The sequence below is a fragment of the Stigmatopora nigra genome, chromosome 13, assembly GCF_051989575.1.
Source record: "Stigmatopora nigra isolate UIUO_SnigA chromosome 13, RoL_Snig_1.1, whole genome shotgun sequence".
NCBI lineage: Eukaryota > Metazoa > Chordata > Actinopteri > Syngnathiformes > Syngnathidae > Stigmatopora > Stigmatopora nigra.
The window spans coordinates 588,398-615,508 of record NC_135520.1 but is presented as its reverse complement, the minus strand read 5'-3'; the positions used below and the strand labels follow the sequence as shown (position 1 = coordinate 615,508).

Below are 27,111 nucleotides of genomic sequence, written 5' to 3'. Positions count from 1 at the left end.
GGAATTCGGGCAATTCCGTCAATCCCCGTCGCGTCGTTTCCACGCCGTAAAATTTTACGGCAGCCGGCGGTGACGTTTTTTTATTTTTATAAGCCATCGTAAATGATTTACGGGATTAGCTATTTATGGATGGGACTGGATCTGGTGCCGTTGGCAACGGAAACGGCGTGCCGTTGACAACGCCGGATGTCCAATTCATTTGAGTTGTTGATTTTGGATCAAATTACTCTTGCTTTTACGGCATTTTCCATTTCTTGTTGATTTATTAGCATTTTCTGTTGATATTTTAGCATTACTAGTCACTCCTTTTGTATTGTTGACTACTTTTTCATTCCTTGGCGTTATTTTGCAAAGCCTTCCCGCCATAAAAGCCAGACTGGGCAACAGGTGCATGGTGAAGGTCACGCTCAGGGTGTTTCCCCTTTAATTTGAGCTAAAGCTTAATATCAACAAGCTTTTCACAGTGTTGAATATAACAAATAGCAGCAGGTGACTGGTCGCCTTGGTGAAAAAAACACAGTGGGCTGCAAATAAGCTCCCCAAAGACCACAACTTCTTTTTCTGGGGGCCCTCTTAGCCCTCCGAACACTTAACGTACGCATCTGTTAGCGTTTGGCGCTAACGCCCGCGCGGCGAGAATTCCGAGCTTGACGTGGTCATCCCCGTACACCCGTCCGTATGTCCGCGGCCGCTGGTCCAAGCGTTTAACACCCTCGGTTACGGGACGCCCACCCGGGAGGACCCCCCCGCCACGATTGGTTGCGGCTTTGCGGTATTTTTAGGCCTGTTATTCTCGGGTTGATATAAGCCCACCCACTCGCCCGCCTGGAGACAAGTTCATGCCGCTCTGGAGGGCAAACATTTCAAGACCTCTCCGGGTGAGTACGCGTCCATTCGACGTCGCTTTTGTTTTCCTAAATCCAAATTCTCCATGTTTTTCCCTCATTTTTAATACCATCATTTTGATAGCCATGTTAGCACTAACAAATGAAGCGCCAGCGCTAGGTATGGCTAGAAAATGTTTTTCAAGAAGTTGTTGACAATTGGCGGTTGCCCCACGCAAGATGGCCACCAAATAATGACTGAATAATTGCCAGAGGCCTTGAATGACATACGATAATTTTTGGTTAGTAGCTTAAAAGGATGTTAGTACAATTTTTATGTGATGGGTGTGTCATCCCTACCGATATGCTCTTTGGGCGGCCATATTGGTAGGGGCAAATAAAGGTAGCCCTCCCTCCCTCTTGATTAAAATGGATTGGACGGTTCAAAGAAGTCATGGTGGACGAGAAAAAAGTTGTAAACTATGACATAGATGAATGTGGCCGTCATTAACAGTGGTGAATAGAAAAGATTGAATTGGCAATTTGTCACTGTCGTCCAGAGAAGGCAACGTCCGCAATAGAGCCGCCGCCGGCGCCGCCGCCGCCTGATTGGCTGCCTGACTTTAAATCAAGTGGCTGGCAATGAAGTGCATTGACATTCCAATCCAGCCCTAACAAGCTTATTTCTCAACAACATTTCTGAAAAGCATTTCCTCCATTTCCAAACGTCCCCCGTGGGGACGTGAGCTGCCCGTCCTCCCACTTCAAAATGATTGGACACCCGGCGTTTCGGACATTTCTCCACCCAGGACGCGATGATTGTGGCGTGATGTCGGCCGAGGTGGGAATACACAAGTTCTCCTTCCCCTTTGCCCGCCGGGACGGGGGGCGTGTCCACGTCAAGGCGCCGCTGACGGCGACGGTGGCGGTCCAGGTGGAGGACCAGCGCCCGGCGGCCAAGAGGCAGCTGTCGTCCGAGGGCGCGGCCAGCGTCAAGAAAAGCGCCGGGCCGGGCCTCCGGGGCTCGGCGCCCGGGAGGAAGACCAGGAAAGAGCTCTTCGCCAGCGTGGACGTCTTCCGCCGGCTGGACGCGCATGTCGTCAAAGCGGGGGCAGAGGTCAGAGGTCATCCGTCCATCACATGAGCTCAAAATGAACCACGATCATACCTGGTTCATCATTTTTGACATGAAATTAGATGAATAATGGCCGCCATTTTAACGGTCGCTCGTCCCGTCCACAGCTGAAGGAAAATGGCGTCTCGGACGTGGCCGCCATCGTCCGAGGCATCGCCGGCGTGGCCCAAAGTCCGCTGGAGAAACTTCGCGCCGTCTGGGTTTGGCTCTGCCACAACATCGGTGAGCGCCCGTCCGCCCGTTACCAAGATGGCGTCCACGCCGCTCACCCACGGCGTCCGTAGAGTACGACGTTTGCGGCTACCTGGGCTGCCGCTCGGAGGCGCCGGAGCCGTGCTCGCCGGAGGACGTCGTGGCTAGCGGTCGCGCCCTCTGTGGCGGTTACGCCGGCCTCTGCCTGGAAATGTGCAGGTTAGCGCCACGTCGTTAGCCTTGCATTAGCTTAAGGGACGTTTAGCGCATTGTAGGGAATCCGTGACCTTTGTGACCTTTGCCCACAAAGGTCACATCTTCCGCCTCGATTGGATAACGATGCCACGAGTTGTTTTGATTGGATTTTGGACTTTGACCTCAAAGCTAATCACCTCTTTTACGTCCATTTTGGGCTCATTCTTTCCATCTGACGGCTGTTTTCGGAGCAGTCGAAAAGTGGCGCGCCCCGAAAATGCCGACTCGGCGTAACTTCAGACCCGGCATCAATTTCCCCCCCCCCCGCTCCCGAGCCGTAATCCACCGCACATACTCGCCATAATCCCCCGGGATTTTCAAGACGGGCATTTTCCGAAAGACGGGCTCGGAAAGAGGGACGCCGTTCGTGAGCCGCCATTTGTTTTGACAGGCTGCTGGGCCTCCCGTGCCAGGAGGTGACGGGCCACAGCAAGGGCATCGGCTACCGGCAGGGGCGGGATCTGGGCCGGGTGAAATCCGATCACCTGTGGAACGCCGTGCTCCTGGACGGACACTGGTTCCTCATGGACGCCTGTTGGGGAGCCGGACGAGTGGACCTGGAAGGACGCAGCTTCGTCAAAAGGTCAGCCCCATTAGCAACTTCTTGAAAAATTCAGCTAGCCGCTAGCTGGCTAACCCCGCAGGTTGGACGACTTCTATTTCCTGACGGAGCCGGAGGAGTTCATCGAGTCGCATTTCCCCGACGAGGAGAGGTGGCAGCTCCTGGACACGCCCGTCAGCTTGGACGACTTCCAGAGGCGGGTCTTCAAGACCTCGGCCTTCTTTCAAATGGGACTCGGTCTGGTCGGGCCTCTGCACTCTCACCTGCTCACCGGTCAGTCCCCAGTACCCACAATGCAACACGACATTGCATAATCAGATTGGCGTACATATTTTGACGGCACTTGGCAACAAAGTGTGCCCGAGTCTGTTTTTTTCGTCTGCTACGGTCCTGTAGCGCCCACTAGAGGGAAGCAGACAAAAGCTGGAGGCCCTTCCGAGGCACCGAGAGTTGTAGATGGTATACATGGCCGGTAGGGGACAGCAGAGGGCATTCTGCCCCCAAATAAATACAAATTACCCCCAAATAAAGACGAATAACCCCCGCATTTAGACAAATTGGCCCAAAATCAAAATAAATGACCCTCAATTTCCTCCAAATCAAGATAAATTACCCCCAAATTAAAACAACTTTGCCCCAAAACGAACAGAAAGTGGATTCTTTTGGGCCCGGAGCCCTTTGTGGCGTGTCTCGTTAGCATTTTCTCTCTTTTTTTTCTGGTCAGAGCGAGGAGAGGCCAGCGTCTCCCTGGCCTTCTCGCGCCCCGTGGCGTTCACCTACGAGGTGACCCCTCGGCGGGACTTCCTCCACTGCGGCGCCCCGGAGCGCAAGGAGAGCGCTCCGTCCTCCTGGGGGTTGATGACCCTGTCCCGCACCAGCATGAATTTACGCCTGCTGCCGCCCGCCGCCGGCGCCTACGACCTGAGGCTTTACGCCCGGCCCGAGGACGCCGGCGGGCTGCTCAGTTGGATCTGCTCCTTAACGCTGGAGTGCCGCGAAGCCGGGGCCGGAGACCGGATCCCCGACAACCCTTACCTGTCGTGGGGGCTGCGGCCCGAGGCGGCGGACTTGGGGGTGACGGGCGGCGACCCGGGAGGCCAGGCGGCCCAGGCGGCCCAGGCGGCCCAGGCGGAGGACGGCCGCCTGGAGTTTCACCTGAACACCTCGCGCTCGCTCATGATGCTGTGCGAGCTGGTCGGGCCTGAACTAGAGGTGGGCGTGGCCAAGCGATGCCTGGCATGCCAGATCCAACCGGATTTACTCACCTGCCACGTGGTGTGCCCGGCGCCCGGGTACTACCGCCTCTCCGTTTTCGTGCGGGACTACCAAGAAGTGGACGGCCGTTTTCAGAACGCCGCCAACTTCCTGCTACGCTGCCGTACTCCGGCGGCGGCCGACGCCCTCTTCCCGCCGGATCTGAGCTCGTGGTGCGGGCCCGGAACACGAACCGCCCAACTCGGGTTGTGCGACTTCAGCCACCGCGGGGCGCTTTTGAGCGCGCCGCAGGGCAAGTGCAACATCACCTTCCGGAACCGGCGAGACCTGGAGCTGCACGCCACGCTGAGCGGGGGGCCGGCCTCGCCCTTCCCGCTTGCACGCCATCTTTTGTGCACCAGCGTGGACAGCAAAGTGACGCTGAGCGCCTCGCCGCCAGGGCCCGGGACCTACCGCTTGGGACTGTACGCCAGGTCCGCCCCCGGCGCCGACTTCAAGCCCGTCTGCGACTTTGTGCTGAGGAACGTCTGCCAGCGGGCGGGGCTTCCCTTCCCCCGCGTCTACGCCGCCTGGGGCAAAGGCTGCGTCCTCCTGGAGCCCCGCGCCGGCCTACTGGACGCCTCGGCCCGGGTGGGGTTCCGGGTGCGAGTCCCCGGGGCTCGCCGGGTCTGCGTGGTGGGGCGCCGGCGTACCGAGCTCCGCCTCAACAAGAGCCGCGTGTGGGAGGGGCAGGTGGCGGACGAGGACGGCCGAGAGGGCGTGGCCCAGCTCAAGCTGGTCGCCGACTCGGCCCATTCCTCCGAGATGGCCGTGCTGATGACCTTTGACCTCCGGCCGCCAGAATAAAGCCTCTGTGGGCGCACGTGACGGATGGCTGTCGTCGGACGCAAATGAAAAGCGAATAATTCCAAGAAGTATTTCCAGAAGGACCCAAAATGTACAGAAAGGAACCCAAAAACATGATTATGTCATGCCTATAAGTTTAATGAGATTTAAACCACAAACAACAACAAACAGTAAAAAAAAAAAATTATAATAATAAATAAGTAATCTATAATCATAAATAATGATTACTAGTAAGGTTATCCTTGTTAATTTTAGCCAGTTTGAAGTTTGTAAGGTTTTTCTGTTATTGAAGACTGAATGGGTTTTGTTTGCTACTTCCTGCTTCCTGTTTCCTACTTCCTGCTTCCTCCTTCCTGATCCAAGGCCATCATGACAGTTTGTACTCCGTGCACCTATTGTAAATATAGCTATTATGAAAATGTTTGTATTTTAGCATGTATTTGATTGACATAAATCACAAAAGAATATGTCTTAGTGTTTATACAGGGTAGTGTGTCGTTTGTTAGTGTTGTATATAAATATATACATCCCAGTTTTGCGGTTCAGGGATCGAGGGTTCGATCCCAGGTGGATCCTCACTGTGTGGAGTTTGTATGTTATCCCAGGCCTTTGTGGCATTTCTCCGTGTACTTTTCTCTCACATCCCCAAAACATGCATGCTAGGCTAGCTAGTTGAACATGGTCCCTAGCTACGATTGGTTGTCCTTTGTCTCCTTCTGGCCAGTGGTCGCCATCGTTAGCTAGGTTATGCTAGCTCCAGTTTTTCCCGCGACCCTTTTTGAGGACAAGCAGTTCACAAAATGAACATGTCTATTTTTAAGAGAGCTTGATGACATCATCTATTTGCCCCTCCCACTGAAATGTCTGGCGCCGACAATGGTGGATCATTACATTCTGCAAAATCTGTGTCAATTTCCCATAAAAATCCCAACGTGAAACCCTTTGAACCCTACGCGGCTACCATACCTGTCAACCTCGAACCATTTGTGATCTTACCAAATTTTGTTTTCGCCCTTACATATATGTATAAATACATGGAAAATCTTACCACTTTACTTTTTTGTAAAAAATCACGAACAACAAGTAGAAAATGTATGTTTATGTGTTTATTGCTTTCAAAGTTCCACTACAACAACATAAACAAGGGAACAGGAAACGGAAATCACATGGTGAAAGTGTTACAAAACGAAATGTTTATCATGATCTTTTTTTTTTAGCCAATCAGAGGCGCCGGTACATATATCACTTGGCAGACATGCGTTTCCGGGAAGAAACAATGGCGGATGGTGAAAAATGGCTAGAAAGTGCCTTAATTTATTTTTTTTTCTCAAAATCACCGTTTAGCGTACCATTTTCATGTGTACAGCGTACCAATATAAAAATGGGCTTTCAGTTGTACCAATTACGGCGAGAACGTACCAGTTGACAGGTATGGGCTACGCGTGGACGCAACGTCAAGCAAGTCGGCGCCGTCCCATGGACGGCGAGTATAAAAAGACGACGTGCCATTTAGCGCTATAATCAGGCTCCACCGCGTGGGAGGCTTCACGCTGGCTTGGCTTTACCTCCGTTATATAAAACACCCCAAAAAAAAGAAGAAAAACTTTTTTAGCCGAGCGAGCGCGTTGCGGTTTTCGAAGCGTGACGCCGAGAAGCTGGCGGCGTAAACACCAGCGCATAAAAATGCTCACACACACACGTGGTTTGGAACGGACACACGGATCAAGATCCTGTCAAAAAAATCCCATTGTTCTTCCTACAACAAAAACGGACAAAAAAATGATCATCATAATACTTTAAGGCCCGTGTGCATTACTTTTTTTTATGTGTGTCACCTTTTGGGCCTTTTTATTGTCTTTCCGTTTCATTTGTTTCCTTTTTTTGGCGCACGTTAGCGATAAAAAGGACAGCAAAAATGTGCATTTGCTTTGATTTGGATGTAAATCTGCAAATTACAGGCTTTATTTCCTTATTTAAGGTTTAATGTCGCCTGCTCGTAAAATCCAAACCAAATACTCAATTAGGAAAACTTTAAAAAACAACAACAAAATGCTGACATTGCAGTAAACAACCATTTTTTTTTTTAAAAACACGTTGATGTTAATGGTGGGACTGAGAAATATTTACAATGAAGCCCCGCCCCCAAAATGTGGGTGGGATGACTTTTTTTACGGCGTGATGAGTTCATTGAAATATAGGGCAGCATTTTTTATTGTCGGAGGAGACGTTATTCTATTGGAAATGTTTATTTATGAACTTGTTTATTCCATTTCTTCTATTTTCTGACTCGTTTTAATATATCATTAACCATCTGGCCATCGTAAATAAAAGCGTCCCGTGCAAAAGCCTCGTAAATCACGGCCAACTCCTTCAAATTCATTCGTTTTCTCCACTGCTTCTCCTTGCGAGGGTCGCGGGGGTGCTGGAGCCTAGCCTAAGCACAATATGTCACAAATAGGCAGCCGGCCAATGGCGGACAATCCATCCCGCTCGTGGCCAGGGACAATTTAGCATCCGATTACCCTAGCTTGTAGCTTTTTGGGAGGAAATATGAGTACCCGGAGAAAACCCACGCAAGCCAGGGGAGAACATGCAAACTCCACACAGTGAGGACCCACTTGGGATCGAACCCTCGACCCTAAAAGTGTGAGGCCGACGTACTGACCGCTAACGACGTGCTAACCGCTAACGTGGCGCTAAATCTGACGACTTGGATTTCCATAACGAGTGGAAAAAGAAAATTGAAGAAGATATTTATTTGTGGTTAGCAACCGTCCGACCGGCATGGTCATTAGCAACCACTCATTTAGGCAAAAAATAAACAATTTTATTTGATTGCATCTGACGGCCAAGAAATGATGACTTGAATGTATTTCATTTCTTTTCACTCTGCAAAACACACTTTGATGATTCATGTTTAAAAGTCAAGTAATTAAATGCTCGCCATTTTGGGCGCCATCCTCATTCTGCCGGCCCTCCCACTTATGTTGTTTTTTTAAGACTATAGTGATCCCAAAACCTGTTAATGTGTGTTTATGTGTTGATTATACCCAAAAACGGCAAATATATTTGCATTTTTTTTTACAGGAACTTCAACTTCAGATGTCATTTTTACCCCAAAAATTATTTTAAAATGTTCCCAATTGTTGCCTTCCTGGAAAATACAAACCAAAAATGTATACAAATCTAACCCAGTAAAAGTACTTCCGACTCAATTTAGCGACACCGCGTCGCATTTTACGCAACAATGGCAAAAGAAAAATGGCCGCCGACCAATTCCCCCAAGTGCTCTTTTTAAACCGACCCTTGGGAAACTTGCCCCAATTAGTAGTTTGCAAAAAAAAGCCGTTATTTTAAGGCCAAAAAGCGACACATTTAAATATAAAGTGTGGCTTTTGGTCAACTTGTAATCAGATGACAATGTGGGCGTCAACAAATGATAGTACAGTAAGTGATGAAGACCTGCTCGTCATCAACATCCAATCCAAACCATAATAAGCACCCAAAACCTTGCTGCCTCCAATACAACCTTACTGTACTGTCATTGGCTGCCATTACATTTATTACAATTTATGGGAATAATTGATATTTGACAAGTTTTCCCCCACCTCAAATCTCATGCACAGAAAATCTTATTTTTTTATTATAGATCAAAACATTGAAAAAAATCAAGATAAAGCTCGCATAAAAGGGTTGAAGTATTTTTACTTAGTTACTACCCAGCAACTGTCCTAATGACGTCATTCTGTACATTTACTCTCGTAGGCGTCAAGTGGAGGAAGGCAATGGCTTGCCTGTGCGCATGCGCGAGGGATCTGGATCCCAAATCCCGATTCCCAGATCCCCCCCACCCACTTCCTCCAATGGCTATATGAGGGCACCGCACCTCTTTTTCGGACTCATCTGTCCGAACCGAATCCAGCAGCGAAGTACTTTGGACACCAGAGCCGAGTTCGACAGCACCGAGCCCGGTGAGTAGCGTATACTTTTGCCGGAAGGTTTTTTATCCCTCTCCTTTTATTGATTTGTTTGTTTGTTTGCAAAGTTAAAGCAAAGGAGAGGAACGGACTGGTTGAGCGTCGTTAAGTCAAGTTTGTTAACGCGAGCTACTTCCGTAAATAGTTTACAAAATAAACCGGAAAAAGACTTTAGGAAGGTGATAGAGGTTAGCAAATTAAAAGACGTTTAAATAATGCTTCGGAACTCTCGGAATGGATGAAATTTAAGGACGTGAAAAGGTCAAATGTAACAAAATATACTGTATGACTATAACAAATAAAATGTAATGATGTAATGTAGAAAATAAAGTTGAGCTTACCTTTAGAAACACGTTTACACATGTACATTTATTTTTATTTAAAAAAATAACAAATCAAAATAACTGAAATATACATTAAATTTTTTAAAAGGGAAAAATGATCCAACCCTTTAATAATAATTCCCTTCTTTTAATTTTGAAGGACTTTCCTTTTAGTTAAAATGTGATTAATGTTGCAAGTTCCAAAATGTGTTGCTGTCCTCCAGGGAAAATCCATTTGGGACCATGATTCTGCACGTGATGCTCCTCCAGCTGCTCCTGGCTCCGGCCCTTTTGGTAACACCCGCACGACAGAACACACCCCCACAAAAAGCACACACACACGCAAAAAATCAAGTCTTTAAAAATGGCGGGTGCCCACGTCCACGCCTAGGTGTCCGCCGAGGACTACTGGGAGGGATGGAGCGCCTACGGGGCGTGCAGTCGGACCTGCGGCGGAGGCGTGATGATCAGAAGCAGACGCTGCGTCACCCACAGGTATGGCCAGTGGCATGGCTTGGCTTTCCCGCAGACATTTAGACGCGGGTTATCAACAAAAGCTCCAAACACGTAGGAAGCCTATCATTGTGGTTTAAAGTGCCCAGACTTTAAAAAAAATTCAGCCCCTTGAGACGGTTTCACTGAACAAAATGAAACTTGGTAGGAATGTCTATCAATGGTAGACCTACAAAAAAGTCTCTTGAAGCAATACCCGGAAAAATACGGGAAAGCCGTCACTTGAGTTTAAAATGCCATTTTTAAAATCAATAATCTTGCCCAAAACCAGTTCCACTTTGCACCATAAAACTTAGGTAGAAATCACCTGTAAAAATGTATCAAGAACTCAAATCATGAGTCCTCCCTACAAAAAAGGCCATATTTAAAAAGTTTGCCTCAATTTGCTAGACATGACGTTCACGAGAACCCTATAAAAAAGTGTCATAAAACCACTGCCGCAAAATATAGAGAAATTCTTCCAAACTTTTAATAGTGTGTGTTTACGGCACCCCCTGTACATGTGCAAACCCACACACACACACACAAAATGTACATTTCCATTTGGCACGGTGGTCACAAAGTGGGCGGGACTTTGTCCAAGTCAAACAAGCGTCTGTGGAGGCGTGTGTTTACCTTTTATTTCTACTCCTTCCATTTTGGCTCCAGTAAAGCTCAAAGGAGCTCCACGACCAGGGATCGAACCCTCGATCTCAGAACTGCGAGGCCGATGTGTTAACCACTTTAGCACTGGGCTGCCATTTTTTTCTAAATATAATAGTTTTATTAATGAAAGTACATCTCAATGAGTCTTCTTTTCTCTTCTGCCTTGCCTTTTTGTAATTTTTGCCATAGTTTTTCTATTATTTTATTGTAATAATTTCTTCCTTTTATGCTTAATTTTATCTTTCTGATCCAAATAGGAACGATGGCGGCCACAACTGCGTTGGACCCGACAAGTCTTACCTGGCCTGTAACACCCAGGTAAACAAACGCGGAGGCTAGCTCCACGTTAGACACACGCTATCACGGAGACATAAGCAAATGTTGCCTTGACGACAACAGGAGTGTCCCGCCGGATCCAAGGATTACCGCGAGGAGCAGTGCTCCCAGTACGACGGCAGCGACTTCAAGGGATCGCGCTACACCTGGGTGCCTTATTACGGAGGTAACGGCAAATAAAACCAAAAAATGACCGTGGAGCGCTAAATACGGTCAATCTCCCAGTTTGGCCAACGGTCGCCGTCCTTCTTTTCCACAGCCGAGAACCCCTGCGAGCTCAACTGCGTCCCCCACGGAGAGACCTACTACTACCGCCACAACGCCGCCGTGGAGGACGGGACACCTTGTCACCCCGGACGTCCCGACATTTGCGTGGAGGGCGTTTGCAGGGTAGGAACACCCACCTGCCGGGATCGGTCTCCATAGCGACTGATTTTTGAACTCTTGTCTTCCAGCGTATGGGTTGCGACAACCGTCTGGATTCCAACCTTCAGGAGGACCCTTGCCTGCGTTGCGGGGGCAACGGAGAGAGCTGCTCCCTGGTCAAGAACACCTTCACCACGCAGCGTCTGGCCCACGGTACGTAGCGCCATCATCTGGTCTCCAAAAGCACGTGTCCCCAAGTGCCGTGTCTGCAGGTTACCATCAGATGTTCACCATCCCCGCCGGAGCCACGTCCATCAGCATCCGAGAGACACGCCCCTCACGCAATTACCTGGGTAAGACGACTTGGAGTTGTTGACTTACGTTTTTGGAAGACTTTGTCAGAAGGTACGAACCTGGAATTTCCCCCATGATTAGCCATCAAGAACCTTCAGGGTCACTACTACCTGAACGGCCACTGGTCCCTGGAGTTCTCCCAGGCCACCCACATCGCCGGAACCAAGCTGTACTACCAACGAGGCGTAGAGGGCGACAACATTCCCGAGTCCATCATCGGGCGTGGACCCACCACCGAGCCCCTGGTGGTGGAGGTGAGTCCTTCCACCCGTTCTACCCGATCCGCTAAGATGCTAACTGATAGTCAACAACCGGAACCTGGTTTTCGCAGCTGATCAGCCAGGAACCCAACCAGGGCGTAGAGTACGAGTACTACCTTCCCACGGGGCAGTCCGCCCAGGGATACACCTGGAGTTTCGGATCTTGGTCCGCCTGCAGCAAGGAGTGCGGATCGGGTAGGAAATCCGGACCCTCCAAGCTAACTCAGCCTCTATGGCGGTGGTTGAAAAAAAATGTCTGCGGGTTTTATTCCCGTCAGGATACCAGTCTAGAGCCGCCTACTGCTCCTTGGACAACGAGGCCGTCCCGGACTACCTGTGCCCGTACCACGCTCGACCCGAGAGCAACAGAACCTGTAACCATCAGGCTTGCCCCGCCACCTATGCGTGAGTCAAACCTCTAATTCTTTCACCTGGGGGTGCTGGAGTCCATCCCAGCTAACGACGGGCATCGGGTGGGGGCCGCCGTGAATCGGCGGCGAGCCAATCATGGGTCACAAAGACATAAACGGCCAATTGCTCAAGATTTGGGATCATAACTGCGAGACGGACAAATTTAGCATACAATTAGCCTAGCATGCATGTTTTGGGATGTGGGAGGAACGTGAAGAAAACCCACGCAAGCCCAGGAAAAATATGTTAACTACTCACAGTGAGGATCGACTTGGGATTCGAACCCTTGACCCCAGAACTGCGAAGCCGGTGTGTTAACCACTCATCCACTGTGTTGATGTTTTATTTTTGAAAACCCACACGAGTCCAGAGAGCAAATGTAATTTGCATACAGTGAGGATCAACTTGGAATTCGAACCCTCGACCCCAGAACTGCGAGGCCGACATGTTAACCACTCATTCACCGCGTTGTTGTTTTCTTTTCGAAATGAAACTTACCACTATGGAAATCTATATTGTCTAGAAAATGCGACCTCAAAACAGCCAGGAATTTTCGCCACTTGTCACTCGAGACCTAAACAATAGACATTATTCTATTTTGCACAGCTGGAGAACGGGCGAATGGAACGAATGCTCCGCCGCCTGCGGGAGTGGCTACCAGTACCGTGGCGTCGACTGCATCTACAACGACCAGAACGGAGGTCAACTGGTCCAGGACGCCCACTGCGCCCAGTACACGCACAAACCCACAGAGCAACAGTACTGCAACATGCAGCATTGTGAAGAAAACCTGGGAAGGGCAGTAAGTCCAGCATATTTACCTTTTTTTTTTAAAGATAGCAATATTATTAAATGTGACGTGCAGTTATATAAAGAAATTATTTTTAAATGTATGCAATACCTCCCTCTGCGGCCGTTTAGATGTAATACTCTTATTTGTCCGCCAGATGGCGACATTAGCCCGTTCTACCAGGGCCGAAAGCCATTCACTTTGTAGTACATTTCGTAGTTTTTAATCGCTTAATAAAGGGAATTCAACATAAAATAACGGATAATAAGTATAATATTGCAAAATATGATGAAAAGAAGTATTAATGATTGATTTGTGCGTGTTTAGCTGATTTCCCACGTCCCCTCGGAGAACGCCATGGAATGCCGCACCACCACCTACGGGTGCTGCTACGATCGCACGACTCCCGCCGCCGGACCCAACGGAGAGGGTTGCCGCGACCCACCCGCACCTCGTTAGTTTGTCGACGTTCCACGGCCACGGTCGGATGTCCGTCGCGGGTGGCGCTGACTGAAATTGTGCCTTTGAATTTGTTTCCCCTCCAGACGAACGCTCCGTCTGCTCGCTGCCCAAGGCTGCCGGTTCTTGCTCCGGGTGGACGCCTCGCTTCTTCTTCGATCTTCTGAGCTCCCGCTGTACCGAGTTCTGGTTCGGCGGCTGCGCCGGCAACAGCAATAACTTTGACACACGGGAGGAGTGTGAGAGTGTCTGTCACCCCACCGTCGAATACAACAGAAATGGAAACGGACATGGAAACGGAAATGGCTACAATGGAAACGGACAGCGCTCTAATGGAAACGCTAACGGCCAATCCAACGGTAATGGCCGCCCCAATGGAAATGGAAACGGTAATGGCCGTCCTACCGGAAATGGAAACGGTAATGGCCGTCCTACTGGAAATGGTAACCGAAATGGCCGCCCCAATGGAAATGGCAACGGTTACTCACATGGCATTGCTAACGGTAATAAGCGCTCTAATGGAAATGGCCGCACCAATGGTAACGGTTACTCAAATGGAAACAGTAACGGGCGTACCAACGGAAATGGAAATGGCAACGGTTACTCGAATGGCAATGGTAACGGCCACGCCGACGTCAATGAAAATGGCAACGGTCACGGCCAAGACTACCAAAATGGCAACGGTTACTCCAACGGAAATGGCAACGGTTACTCCAATGGTAACGGCTATGCCAACAGTAATGGAAATGGTGAGGACCACAACGGCGATGGCAACAGCTATGCCCAGCGCTCCAACGGAAACGGCAATGGCCACACTAACGGAAATGGGAACGGTGAGGACGACAAAAGTAACGGCAACGGTCTCTCCAACGGCTATGCCCAGCGCTCTAATATAAACGGACAGTCTAACGGCAAAGTCCGCCCCAACGGCAACGGAAATGGCAACGGCAACGGAAAAATCCGCGCCAACGGCAACAGCTATGCTCAGCGCTCAAACGGGAACGGACACTCCAACGGAAACGGCAATGGCGAAGAGTCAAACGGCAACGGCCGCACCAACGGCAACGGCCGCACCAACGGCAACGGAAAGGGCAACGGCGCTCAGCTAGCCACCAGCGTGGCCCAGAAGGCCCACAAGGCCCGGGTCCTCCTGAAGGCCCGGAAACCTTACTTTGTCTCGGTGAAAAAGCACGTCTTCCACGCAGCCAGGTAAGAATCTTTTGGCGGAGGGGGGCACCACTGCAGCCCACCATTCCCGTCTCCCTCTAACCAACACCCCCCCCACCCCCGAATAAAACCCAGAGTGGACTCCGCCCCTTCCCCCGCCCCTCCTTATTTGTGTTCCCCTAATCCACCTGACAAGAGCTCACCACATGTGTGTGTTTGTTTGTGTGTGTGTCATCTCACTGTGTGTTGTCACCATCAAACTAATAAAAATGTGATGTGATGCTCCTCACCCGCCCGTCTTTGTCTCGTCACTAAAAAACTTGGGTGAGAAATACAGCGCTACCTCCACTTCTACCTACCCGGCCGGGTGGGCGGAATTCCCGAGTCACGGTAGCGCTGTATCTTTGTGTGGGTTTTTGTCGTCTGGTGTCTACACGTCACCCCGTTTGGTGTCACGGCGCACTTTACGCCCGCTTTCACCGGCTCGCTCCAGTTTGACCTTGGCAGCCCAGTTGAAGATCGAGCCCTCGGACCCGTCCTCCGTGGAGGCCCTGGTGGGACAGACGGTGGTCCTGCCCTGCAGAGTCAATCCGCCGCCGCTTGCCGAGTCATCGGGCGCGCCGGCTGTCGTGGTGGAGTGGAGGAAGGACGGCGCCAAGCTCACGCCAAGAAGGTTAGAATGACCGAGGTCCGCCTTTTCATTCTCCGATCCTCACCACGAGGTTCTTTGAAGCATTTTTGTGTTTTCATCTTTGATGATTGACAGTGTCTTGCGTGTCTTTGATGTTTGCCAAAAATGGGTCGGCCTTTAGATATCGGGAGCAGCCCAACGGTTCGCTGCTGCTGGGTCCCGTCGCCAAGTCGGACGCCGGCTGGTTCTTGTGCCTGGCCACCAGGGGACAGGAGCGAGACCACCGCTACGTTTATCTGACCGTCTCAGGTGAGGCCTCGGGGGGAGGGGGGGTGGCGTCTACGCCAACCCGTCTCATTGATGTGTCCTAATCTTATATGGTTTGTTTAGAGGGACCCTCCCGGCTGGGGCCCAGCTCCCCGCCGTCCACTGAGGAACCCTCCCGTGGGTGGGTAGCATTAGCGCTTGACCTCTTGACCTCTTTACCCACACGGTAGTACTAGTAGTAGTTTTGATGGTAGCAGTAGTGGTAGTAGTAGTTTTGATAGCAGTAGCAATAGATGTAGCTGTACCATAGAAATTTCCTATAATGATGAACCAATATTGATCCATATATAAGGCGCACTGGAGATTTTTTTTTTTTTTTTAAGTCTGTTCTTTTATTTTGAAGTACAGCAAGTAGTGACACGACATGTTTGTTGCACTCCTTTTCAGATTCAGCCTGGACCACTCGGCTCCTTCTTTGCTGGAGACGCGGGTGGGGCAAGAGGCCCGTCTCCCGTGCGCCGTCCTGCCCGCCACGGCCCTGCCGTACGTCAGCGTCCGCTGGACGCGGGACGGAAGGCCCATCGCCGACCCCAGGTGCGTTAGCAAATTCAGATTGGCTTGAAACGATAGCAATATGCGTCTTGATATAAATTTGTGTTGTAAATGTCAAGGTTTGTCCAGGGCTCGGACGGGACGCTGTCCATAGAGACGCTCCGGGCCGAGGACGCCGGCGTGTACACTTGCTCTGCCTCCACGCTGCATCACCTGGAGCAGAGAATCGTACAGATTCGAGTCCAAGGTGATTAATTGGGAAAAGTACTCAAAAATACAGCAGATTTTCATTGCCGTCTTTGTTTTGTGGCCATAAGCCGCTCTGCGCATCACCGTCGCCCCCCACGACGTGGAGGTCCCCGAAGGCGGCGTGGCCGTGCTGCCCTGCGTGGCGTCGGGGGATAACGTCGGCGTTGGCTGGTCCAGGTGCCCCCAACTCAAGTGCACGTTTGCTTTTTAAACTTTTGATATACTAGTGTCTTTGTCAGATCACGAAAATGTATTAATATTTATTAATATTCAAATGTAAATATATATTTATACATATATAATAATACCTCTCCAATTTTCGTGAGCTGCCGAATATACTATATGAAAAGTTTATAATACTAGTGTAGGAGCATGAATACAAACGTTGAGAGTATTTCTCCCGCCACTAGAGGGCAGGCTCTCTCCTTCGGTAGTGCGCAGCCTACCCGCAAAGAAGAGGCGAAAATGCAAAAAAAAAAGCGAGGGAAAATGACACTGTCATCGCTGAAGCAAGTGTATCTCCCATGAATAAGTTTATAGATATGTTTGTTTATTTTGAGTGCCCGTCCCTATATCTACGTGGTATAACAATGGTAGCTTTTATTCGTTCAACACACGTACAGGAACGGCGTCCCGGTACGTTCGGACGGTCGCAAAATCCAGGTGTCGCCCGACCGCAGCCTGATCCTCAATGGCGTCCAGCGGTCCGACGAGGGCACGTACACATGCAACGCCTACGCCGGCGTCTACTCGGCCAGCGCTTCGGCGGACGTGCGGGTCTCCAACGTCGTCCGAGGAGGTAGGGGAACCAGAACCGAAGTCCGCTACACCACCTTGGCTCAATTTCTGTACTTTAGCGGAGTTTTTACGAGTGTGACATTGACAATACGCCACAAAAAAAAACTAGCACGAGGCCTTAGCATTGACGGTACACCACATTCCCGACCAAAAAATCCATAAAAAGCTAATCAACGACAAAACCTTTAACATTCCAGCTTTCTTTTTGGTCCAACCCACCAAAAACTTCAATTTGAACAGAACGTCGCACCTTAAATGAACTCTATTGTTTTCTACTAGCATACTCGCTATAGGTTCTCTAGTGTTATGTTTAGCATTACGTCTCAAACATGGCGTCATTCTGGCTGCAACGTCACAACCCGGGTTCTAACATGCGAACCTCCCTCACTGTGTGGAGTGTGCATGTTCTACTCGGGCTTGCCTATGTGGGTTATCCCCGGGTATTTTGGTTTTCTCCCACATCCCAACAACATACATGCTAGGCTAATTGTTTGCATGCTAGGCTAACTGTTTACTAAATTCTCCTTGAAATGAATGTGATTGGGTGGACACCCATTTTGGGTGTCCTCTGTAGTTGACGGGGTATGCTCCAGCACCCCCCAAGACCCTCAATTAAAAAAAATTGAACGAATGGCACAGCCAAAAACCCTGTGGTTTCAACAACCATGTTATGATGTGAAAAAATAGTCATATTAAAGTGGCAAATAAATTTTTGACACATTTCGTTTTAGGTGGCGGTCCAATCACATCGCCATCATCGAGGACGCCTTGCTCGGACCAACCCGAGTTGGCCAACTGCGAGCTGGTGGTCTACGCCAGCCTGTGCAGCAACGCATACTACGCCGACTTCTGCTGCGCCAGCTGCGCCCGCCAAGCACGGAATGGACACAGGTTAGCACCGTGACTCCATTTTGGGGCTTTGGGAGTCACTTGAAGGTGGAAATTATACTCTTTTATTTTTTTACTTTCACAATAAAAGCAAAGGAATTTTGCCACTTTGCGACTTTTCTAGAAATATAAGGGCGCCAATGTGTATTTTAAAAAGGAGTAAAAAGGGTGAAGGGGTGATTTCCGTCGTGGAAATTGTTTCAATGTTTTTCGAGCGTTTACTGTAAACGTGTCATTTCCTGCTGGCGGTGTGGTTTCCGCTTGGCGTGCGGGTCGCAGGTGCCTCGTGAAGCTTGCGGCGAGCCAGGCGGAACGTTTTGCTAACTATGAGCACACTTGATGTCAATAGTGACGCCGTGTTTGATTTAATATTGATTTAATAAGCAGGAAGAAGCAAATTTTTTATCGCTCTTTGTTTGAACAATTACAAATTTAAGAAAACAAGGTAAATAAAAAAAAAAAATAAAAACAGACCATAAAAGGCTCCTCCTTCAGCGGGTTTTTCCAGACACCTGCAGTAAATATCCAGAAAAAAACGTCAGTAATAGTACAAAAAGACCAAAACATTCACTTTAAAATGAACAACAAAACAAAATATTTTTTTTAAATTATTGTACTCTTTAGCGCCCTCTGTTAGCTCGGCAGTCAGCACGTTTGATGACCCAGATGAGAAAAAACAATACAATAAACCATAGATATACTAAAGCGCTAAGCTAATACTAGACACGCACGCATTTGTTTGTTTCTAACAACAACGGCCGGAATTATTTGACCATAAACTTAACCACAAATATGGAAATATATCCACTATTTACAGTGTAGTCTCGACCGAAAACTCGACTCCGCCTTTCTGACCCGTCCGAAAAAGACCGAAACTTTTGAAACAATACCGAAAACGCCACACAAGTTAAAATGCTAACGTCCTACAATTAAGTCTTAATTAGTGAATCAAGGCGACGTGGACTGACCCGGCGGCGCCACAGCAGGAAGGTCACGAACCCGGCGTAGACGCAACTCTTGACGATGAGGACGCTGTAGGACAGTTTGGCCGTCTGCATCAACTTCAGGAAGTTCTCTAAACACCAAAACAGCCTTGAGAACCGTGCGGCAGTTCCGTAAACGTACGTAAACAAAGTAGAAAATCACTTCGGTCGAGTCGTTCTTCAGCCGTGCCTAAAAAAAATAAAAAATCAAAACACGTTAACCCACAGGTGTCAGAGTGGCGGCCCGGGGGCCAAATCTGGCCCGCGCATCATTTTGTGCGGCCCGAGAAAGTCAATCCTTTTCTATTTTAGGATCAAATTCTAATGAAGAGTATAGATGTATATTTCATTTCCTTATTTTCTCCCTAAAAAAATCCTAAATTATCATTTTTTTAATCATTTTTTTCTGTTTTTAGTTCAAAAATGATTTTGTAAAATCTAAAAATATATACAGATATTTTCTGTTTTCCACTTTAATTTGAAACATAATGATTCAAAGAGATTTTCCTTTCCTTAAAAAATTGCTCAAAAAACATTGTTTTAGAATCTAAAACAATGTTGATTTGAGCATTTTTAACATCTGATCTCTTTTAATCATAATGTTCCAAATTAAAATGGAAAACAGAAAATATTTTTTATATATTTTTAGATTTTACTGAATCATTTTTGAACTAAAAACAGAAAAAAATGATTAAAAAATGACAATTTTTGATTATGTTCCAAATATCTAAAATTTAGATCTATAAAAAAAAGAATATTCAGGACTTTGAATCCATTTATATATTTAAAAAAAAAAAATCGAAATATTCTATCTAAAATGGTCCCGCCCACATGAAATGGAATTGACGTTAATGCCGCCCGGCAACCGCCCCGAGTCTGACACCCTTGCGTTAACCGATGAAGACGATTGGACCGTCCCGTTAGCGAGTCCCGGTCACCTTCTCTCCCGCGTAGCGACTTCCCCACGTCCACGTAGGCCGTCCCGTTGAAAAAGGTGAAGACGCAGGTGAAGTTGCTTCCCCCGAGTAGCCATTGTCGCGCCGGGACCGCCAGCCTGCTGGTGAGGAGGTAGCGGTCCCCTCGCCGCAGGGCCCGGCGGTCCGTGGCCACGCCCCCCTCCCGCTTCTGCCCGTCCACCAGCCAGGCCACGGCCACGTGGTCTGGGTAGAAGTCGGTGGCGGCGCAAACCAGCGTCCTGACGTCGTCGGGGTCGCCGCCCCTGGCGCATTCGTATTCCGAAGGCGGGAAAAACGTCACCGTGGGCGGCGTGATGGACACGTTGGGTTCTGTGGGGAGTCGCCAAGCCTCGTTAGCTTAGGTGGACCGGGATTGGTTGGAAAAAAAAAAAGTTTTCTTTTCTTTTTTAAATGACCATGTATAGAAAGGCTTAAAAAGGCGATGCACAGTAAGTATTTTTGTATTTTTTTTTAAATGACCATGTATATTAAGGCTTAAAATAAAGACCATGCAAAGTATGACAATGACAAATATTTGCCGTAAAACCACGGGAAAGCCCTCAAAAAAAGCACAAAACCCACACACCAACCTGCAAAAAGTGTGGTGAGTGGGCGCTTTTCTTACCTAAAACGGTGAGTTTGGTCCCGTCGCCGAAAAAAGATTGGTCGTAAGAGCACAGTGGCGCCGCACTTGCACAAAAACCAAGGTCCCGTGTGCGCGTGCGGCAACCGCGCTTGTCTCGCTTCCGACCAATCCCCACGCTCGCTTTTGTCACGTCCGATTGGACAATGATTTCATTCGCAAAATGAAATTTTAAAGCAATTGTGTTTTGTCAAAATAGGTCAAAAACAATGAAAAAGGACAATCTAAACCAACAAAATACATATCGTTTTTGTAAAAATGAAGCATTTTCTATCAAAATCATACTTTTCAAAACAAGTTATTGTCAAATTTTGCTCAAAGTATAATCAATGTTTCAGTAACAAAAAGTAGCAAAAATGTTTCTTTTTTTAAGGCTAGTGATTAACAATTTAATCTAATTTCAAGTTTGATTTAATATCCTATCATACTCCAAAGAATCAACATGGAATGTTATGAAACCCACTTAAATGTTGACAATTCATTTTTAGTTATATATATATATATATATATATATATATATATATATATATATATATATATATATATATATATATATATATATATATATATATATATATATATATATATATATATATATATATATATATATATATATATATATATATATATATATATATATATATATATATATATATATATATATATATATATATATATATATATATATATATATATATATATATATATATATATATAATAATAATAATCCCTCGATTGTCGCAGTTAATTTAGACCAGAAATGGCCGCAAAAAAACCGAAAAACAGCAAAGTTGGGTCACCCACATTTAAAAATAAATAAATAAAAATCTTTGTATTTTTTTAGTAGTAAGTAGTTCAGTGTGAATGTTCACATTTTTATGAATTTACCCCCAAAAAATTATGAAAAAAATGTCGTGAAGCCATGATATTCGAGGGATTACCGTATATCCATCCAATCCAATCCAATAAACTTGGACATGTTAGTGTAGGTTTTTGTACAGCCCCCCTATAGGCTGGTATCACCGTGGCCACCTGTACGCACAGTGCGTACACGTAGTTCAAAAAGCTACGTGTTATTTAGTTCACCAATGTCACTAGCCCCGCCCACTTTTGTCACATTTCTCGCCCCCGGAAAATGCTGCCGGCTCGAAGGAAATCCACATCTTTTTAAACCCCCCCTCATAACACAAAATATCATCTATATGCTTTTTGTTCATTTATTTCAAGTACTAAATTCATTATTTTTACATAAATACTAGTTTTTATACTTTTTACGTCAACCTTAGTCCACAAAAATCGACAGTAACGGTAAGATTACTTTAGGGCGGCTAATTTAATTTAAATAATGTAGTTCATTAGGGAATTTCCCAAAATGGATATGTATAATTTATATGTATATTTGAACACATGGCTCTCAAGCCACATGTGGCTCTTTGCTTCTTATTTGGTGTGGCTCTTATTTTTACTTTCTCTTAAAACATACTCATGAGTCACCAGGGCCCTTTAAATACAACTAATACTTTATATTTAAAAAATAAGTTGTTTTGATGTTGTTTGAGTTTGATTTATTTAATAAGGGACAGCATGATCATTTAAAAAAACATATATACATGGTCTTTTTTATTATTTGGTTTTTAAAAAAGCCTTACTATACATGGTCTTTAAAAAACAATCCTTACTATACATGGTTATTTAAAAAAAACAATCCTTACTATACATTTTTGTGAAAGCCTTATAATACATGGTCATTTTTTTTCTCTTTTGAAGAAAAGAAAGCTTTTCAGGTGGCTTGCTTCCTGTTCCTCTTCAGCCCAGGGTTTTTGTAGGCCATCCTCGCCGCCCTCCACGGCCGTGCGTACTGGCGGCGGCGAAAAAATAGCTGGCGGCGGCGCCGCCGGGGTTTAAGGGCGCCCGGACGCTGAGACGCGCTCCGCTCCTGCCGTCGCCGCTCACGTGGAAGCGGTCCGCCACGCCCGGCGTCACCCAGGCCGTCTGGTAGTTGACCAGGGCCACGTTGGTCAGGGATCGCTGGCCGTCCGCTCTCTGCCAATACCACTGGATGGTGTCGCAGTTGACTAGCTTGTGGGTGAAGTACAGCGAGACGTCGGCGTCCCCCTTTCGCCAAAAAACGTCACGCGGGAACTGCCGGACCTTTTCCTTGTCTCCGCTCGAAAGACAGCCTGAAAAGGATGGACGACTCTGACTTTGAAATTTGCGACGCGGACGCTCAATTGATCGTCCGTTAGCACGTTAGCAAAATCCAAAAAGTGGCTCACCTGGGATCCAAACCACGTTAGCAAGAAAGCTAATGAAGCGCTGTGTCTTCATGTTGAGTCTGTGACAAGAGCTTTGTGATGCAGGAAGTCAAACAGGAAGTGACACAGGAAGTGACGCACTCCAGTGGCGTTGGCGTAAAAAGCCAAGTGTCAGATGGTTTGGCTCAAAATTTTTATTAATCAGCATCAATGTTCGTTTTTAACTCGTTGACAGGATGTCATGTGGTTTTGGAGCATGATGGGCCACTTCCTTTTCATTTGAAAGTACTTTAGGGTTACTTTTTGCTCCATTTGACATCATTTCCTATTGATTTGACCAGAATCTGCTCTCTTATTTGTTGTTTTTTGCGCACTTTCTGGCCACTTTCTGTCCGTTTTGGGACATTTCCATCTTTGTGGTTCACTCTTATGGCTCCAAAGTGGTCCGGGGGCAAAACAACTCCGCCCCCGGACCGGCTGGGAGCCTTCGGCGGACCACTTCTGGCCCGCCGGCCACACTTTTGACACCGATTCGACTCATTCTCGCATCTGGCGGATGATTGGCAACCGCCCGACGAACTCAGAATGGGGGGGTGGGGTGGTCCAGGTGCGAGGTGATATCCGTTGTGATGATGGGAATCTGCGGGGGGGCGGGGTCTCTTGGTGTGTCTTTGATATAGTTTGTGACTGGGCGATTTCACGGAACGCAGCACGGTGACTCGTTGCCACGCAGTAATAATCGCCGCTGTTATTGGGGCGCAAATTGGGGATGCTCAGGATGCAGGTCATGACCAGTTTCATGGTGCAGTTCAGCGCCAAATGCCCTTCTGACTTAAACTTGCCGCCGTAGTACATGTAGCCCAGGTTCTCCACCTCGCCGCCGCCCCCGTCCAGCCGATACCACAGGATGTAGCGGTAGCCTAATTTGTTGACGAAACATTTCATCTGGGCCGACTGGCCCACGGGACCGATGATGTCGGCGGGGCTCTGTTCCACGATCCCGCCTGGGGGGAAAAAATAAAAAAACCCACAAACATCATTTTGGGGGGTGCTTTAGAAGTTGGTTGGACTTTGCCCCGTCCGTCTTACCTACTACGAGGAGAGGAAGCGTGAGGGCGGAGAGCCACCACGGCACGAACGCCATGTCTTCTGGTTTCAGGTCAACTGGTGCCAAGCAGGAAGACATGACAAGACATTGTTGCTGTGACCTGCTGTGACCCCTTCAGGGGCACTGGGAAAATTTGCCTTCTGTTCAATGATGTATCATTCTTGAGGTTTTCTTGATATTTTTTGGTTTGTTTTAAAGTTTGATTGAGTACTGCTAGTAAGATTTTTTTTTAACTCAAAATAACTATGTATTTTTTCGTGTAAATTGTGGCGCAGTGGTTAACTCACTGAACTCCCCGTGTTGGGACACATTTTCACTAAATTGTTTCTGTGAATTTGCAGGCATGACACTCAAATGATGACTAAGGAAAGTGTAGCCACTTGGTTGGCGCAGAGGTTAGTGCACTAGACTCCCGTGTGGGAGACCTGGGTTCGCTTCCCGCTGTCGTCATTTGGCTGATCACCAAACCATGTAGGTGAGTAAATGGAATAAGAAAAAAAAAAAAAAAAAAACTTTTTAATTTTTATGAAACACTTTGTCATACTTTTCAGCAAAAGGTTATATTCCGAACTGCCTTCGGCAGTTCGGAAGACACTTGATGGACCTGTCTGTGCGAAATGCGTTCTCGGGTCGGCCTTCGGCCGACCCTCGACCGCTTGCTTGGTCAGTGAACCGCCGACACCGGGAAGCGAACTCACGTTCTCTCGGTGCAAAGGCGAGTGTGCAACCCACTACACCAACTCGTGCCCCACTTATACATAGGTGTTGAAACGTTTTATCCAAGGAAATGGGGTGAAACACTTAGTCATTTTTTTGACTAAATGTTTCATCCACCACTGAATACTTATACTTATACACTTAAACACTTAGATATTTTAACTTATTCTTTGAACTGAATTATATTGAGAAAATCTTTGCAGGCACTGGGACTTGAACCCAGGACCACAGCGGTGGCAGACTGATGACTTAGCCACTGGGCCACCACCCTATGAGAGAAGGTAGTAATACTTATACTCTTATCCCATTCATTTACCTGAATAATATTTGGAAAATGTTTGCAGGCACTGGGATTCGAACCCAAGACCAAAGAGGTGGGAGACTGATGACTTAGCCACTGGGCTACCACCCTGTGAGTAAAACTTGTAATACTTATACTTTTATCTTATTCATTTACCTGAATAATATTTTGAAAATCTTTGCAGGTACTCGGAATTGAACCCAGGACCACACCGGTGGCAGACTGATGACTTAGCCACTGAGCCACCACCCTATGAGAGAAGGTAGTAATACTTATACTCTTATCCCATTCATTTACCTGAATAATATTTGGAAAATTTTTGCTTGCACTTGGATTTGAACCAAGGACCATAGAGGTGGGAGACTGATGACTTAGCCACTGAGCCACCACCCTGTTAGAGAAAGTAGTAATACTTAAACTTTTATCTTATTTATTTACCTGAATAATATTTTGAAAATCTTTGCAGGCACTGGGAATTGAACCCATGACCACAGAGGTGGCAGACTGATGACTTAGCCACTGGGCTACCACACCATGAGAGAAGGTAGTAATACTTATACTCTTATCTCATTCATTTACCTGAATAATATTTGGAAAATCTTTGCATGTACTTGGATTTGAACCCAGGACCACACATGTGGGAAACTTATGACTTATCCACTGGGCCACCACCAAATGCTTAATCACTTATACACTTAGCCTTTAGAACCTATTCTTTTAACTGAATAATATTTAGAAAATTTTTGCAGGCACTGGGATTTGAACCCATGACCACATCGGTGGCAGACTGATGACTTAGCCACTGGGCCACCACCCTGTGAGAGAAAGTGGTAATATTTATACTCTTATCTCATTCATTTATCTGAATAATATTGGGAAAATCTTTGCATGCCCTTGGATTTGAACCCAGGACCACAGATGTATGAAGTTAGGACTTAACCACTGAGCCACCACCCTATTAGAATAAGCTGTACAACTTGTACTTTCATCTCTCTCTCTCTCTCTCTCTCTCTCTTTTACCTGAATAATGTTGGGAAAATCTATGCATGGACTTGGACTTGAACCCAAGACCACAGTAGTGGGAGACCGATGACTTAGCCACTGGCCCACCGGGCCACCACCCTTTTAGAATAAACAGTAGTACTTGTACTTTTATCTCAGTCATGTACCTGAATAATATTGGGAAAATCTTTGCAAGCACTAGGATTTGAACCTAGGACCATAGAGGTGGGAGACTGATGACTTATCCACTGGACCAACGGCCTGTGAGAGAGACCGGTAATACTTATACTTTTATCTTAAAACGACATAGTAAGGCTTTTTACCGCCAAAAACGACATAGTATAGTAAGGCTTTTTTCTTCAAAAAAACGACATAGTATAGGCTTTTTTCTTCAAAAAACGACATAGTATAGTAAGGCTTTTTTCTTCAAAACAACGACATACTATAGTAAGGCTTTTTTATCGCCAAAAACGACATAGTATAGTAAGGCTTTTTTATCGCCAAAAACGACATAGTATAGTAAGGCTTTTTTATTGCCAAAAACGACATACTATAGTAAGGCTTTTTTATCGCCAAAAAGGACATACTATAGTAAGGCTTTTTTATCGCCAAAAAGGACATACTATAGTAAGGCTTTTTTATCGCCAAAAAGGACATACTATAGTAAGGCTTTTTTTTGTTAAAAAACGACATAGTATAGTAAGGCTTTTTATCGCAAAAAATGACATAGTATAGTAAGGCTTTTTTATGTTCAAAAACGACATACTATAGTAAGGCTTTTTTATCGCCAAAAACGACATACTATAGTAAGGCTTTTTTATCGCAAAAAACGACATAGTATAGTAAGGCTTTTTATCGCAAAAAATGACATAGTATAGTAAGGCTTTTTTATTGCGAAAAACGACATACTATAGTAAGGCTTTTTTATCGCCAAAAACGACATACTATAGTAAGGCTTTTTTATCGCCAAAAACGACATACTATAGTAAGGCTTTTTTATGGCCAAAAACGACATACTATAGTAAGGCTTTTTTATCGCCAAAAACGACATACTATAGTAAGGCTTTTTTATCGCCAAAAACGACATACTATAGTAAGGCTTTTTTATCGCCAAAAACGACATACTATAGT

General features: G+C 46.8%; 4 protein-coding genes across 4 annotated transcripts; 2 read left to right on the top strand and 2 right to left on the bottom strand.

Annotated features, from left to right (window-relative positions):
- Positions 1-847: 847 nt before the first annotated feature.
- ky (kyphoscoliosis peptidase) lies at positions 848-5,984 on the top strand. Its single transcript, XM_077731894.1, has 7 exons — positions 848-878; positions 1,634-1,941; positions 2,067-2,181; positions 2,244-2,370; positions 2,798-2,989; positions 3,051-3,241; positions 3,693-5,984. The coding sequence occupies exons 2-7, from the start codon at positions 1,654-1,656 to the stop codon at positions 5,027-5,029; spliced, it is 2,250 nt and encodes a 749-aa protein (XP_077588020.1). The 5' UTR covers positions 848-878; positions 1,634-1,653; the 3' UTR covers positions 5,030-5,984.
- Positions 5,985-8,797: 2,813 nt separating this feature from the next.
- Positions 8,798-25,241, top strand: paplna (papilin a, proteoglycan-like sulfated glycoprotein). Its single transcript, XM_077731691.1, has 26 exons — positions 8,798-9,000; positions 9,554-9,623; positions 9,721-9,824; positions 10,745-10,805; positions 10,887-10,989; positions 11,083-11,213; positions 11,279-11,402; positions 11,462-11,542; positions 11,625-11,797; positions 11,875-11,998; positions 12,082-12,208; positions 12,821-13,016; positions 13,332-13,458; positions 13,550-14,672; positions 15,124-15,303; positions 15,443-15,570; positions 15,652-15,709; positions 15,976-16,122; positions 16,200-16,327; positions 16,398-16,506; positions 16,953-17,128; positions 17,859-18,018; positions 24,302-24,355; positions 24,881-24,958; positions 25,022-25,089; positions 25,163-25,241. Exons 2-26 carry the CDS (start codon positions 9,573-9,575, stop codon positions 25,174-25,176), a joined length of 3,825 nt encoding a protein of 1,274 aa, XP_077587817.1. The 5' UTR covers positions 8,798-9,000; positions 9,554-9,572; the 3' UTR covers positions 25,177-25,241.
- Positions 18,471-24,170, bottom strand: LOC144206043 (uncharacterized). The gene is made up of 7 exons (XM_077730730.1): positions 23,942-24,170; positions 23,429-23,856; positions 20,580-20,697; positions 19,937-20,284; positions 19,162-19,188; positions 18,984-19,090; positions 18,471-18,527 (listed from the first exon to the last, which is right to left on the bottom strand). The coding sequence occupies exons 1-7, from the start codon at positions 24,036-24,038 to the stop codon at positions 18,507-18,509; spliced, it is 1,146 nt and encodes a 381-aa protein (XP_077586856.1). The 5' UTR covers positions 24,039-24,170; the 3' UTR covers positions 18,471-18,506.
- LOC144206627 (uncharacterized) lies at positions 22,304-23,246 on the bottom strand. Its single transcript, XM_077731690.1, has 2 exons — positions 22,874-23,246; positions 22,304-22,777 (listed from the first exon to the last, which is right to left on the bottom strand). Exons 1-2 carry the CDS (start codon positions 22,923-22,925, stop codon positions 22,404-22,406), a joined length of 426 nt encoding a protein of 141 aa, XP_077587816.1. The 5' UTR covers positions 22,926-23,246; the 3' UTR covers positions 22,304-22,403.
- Positions 25,242-27,111: the final 1,870 nt, after the last annotated feature.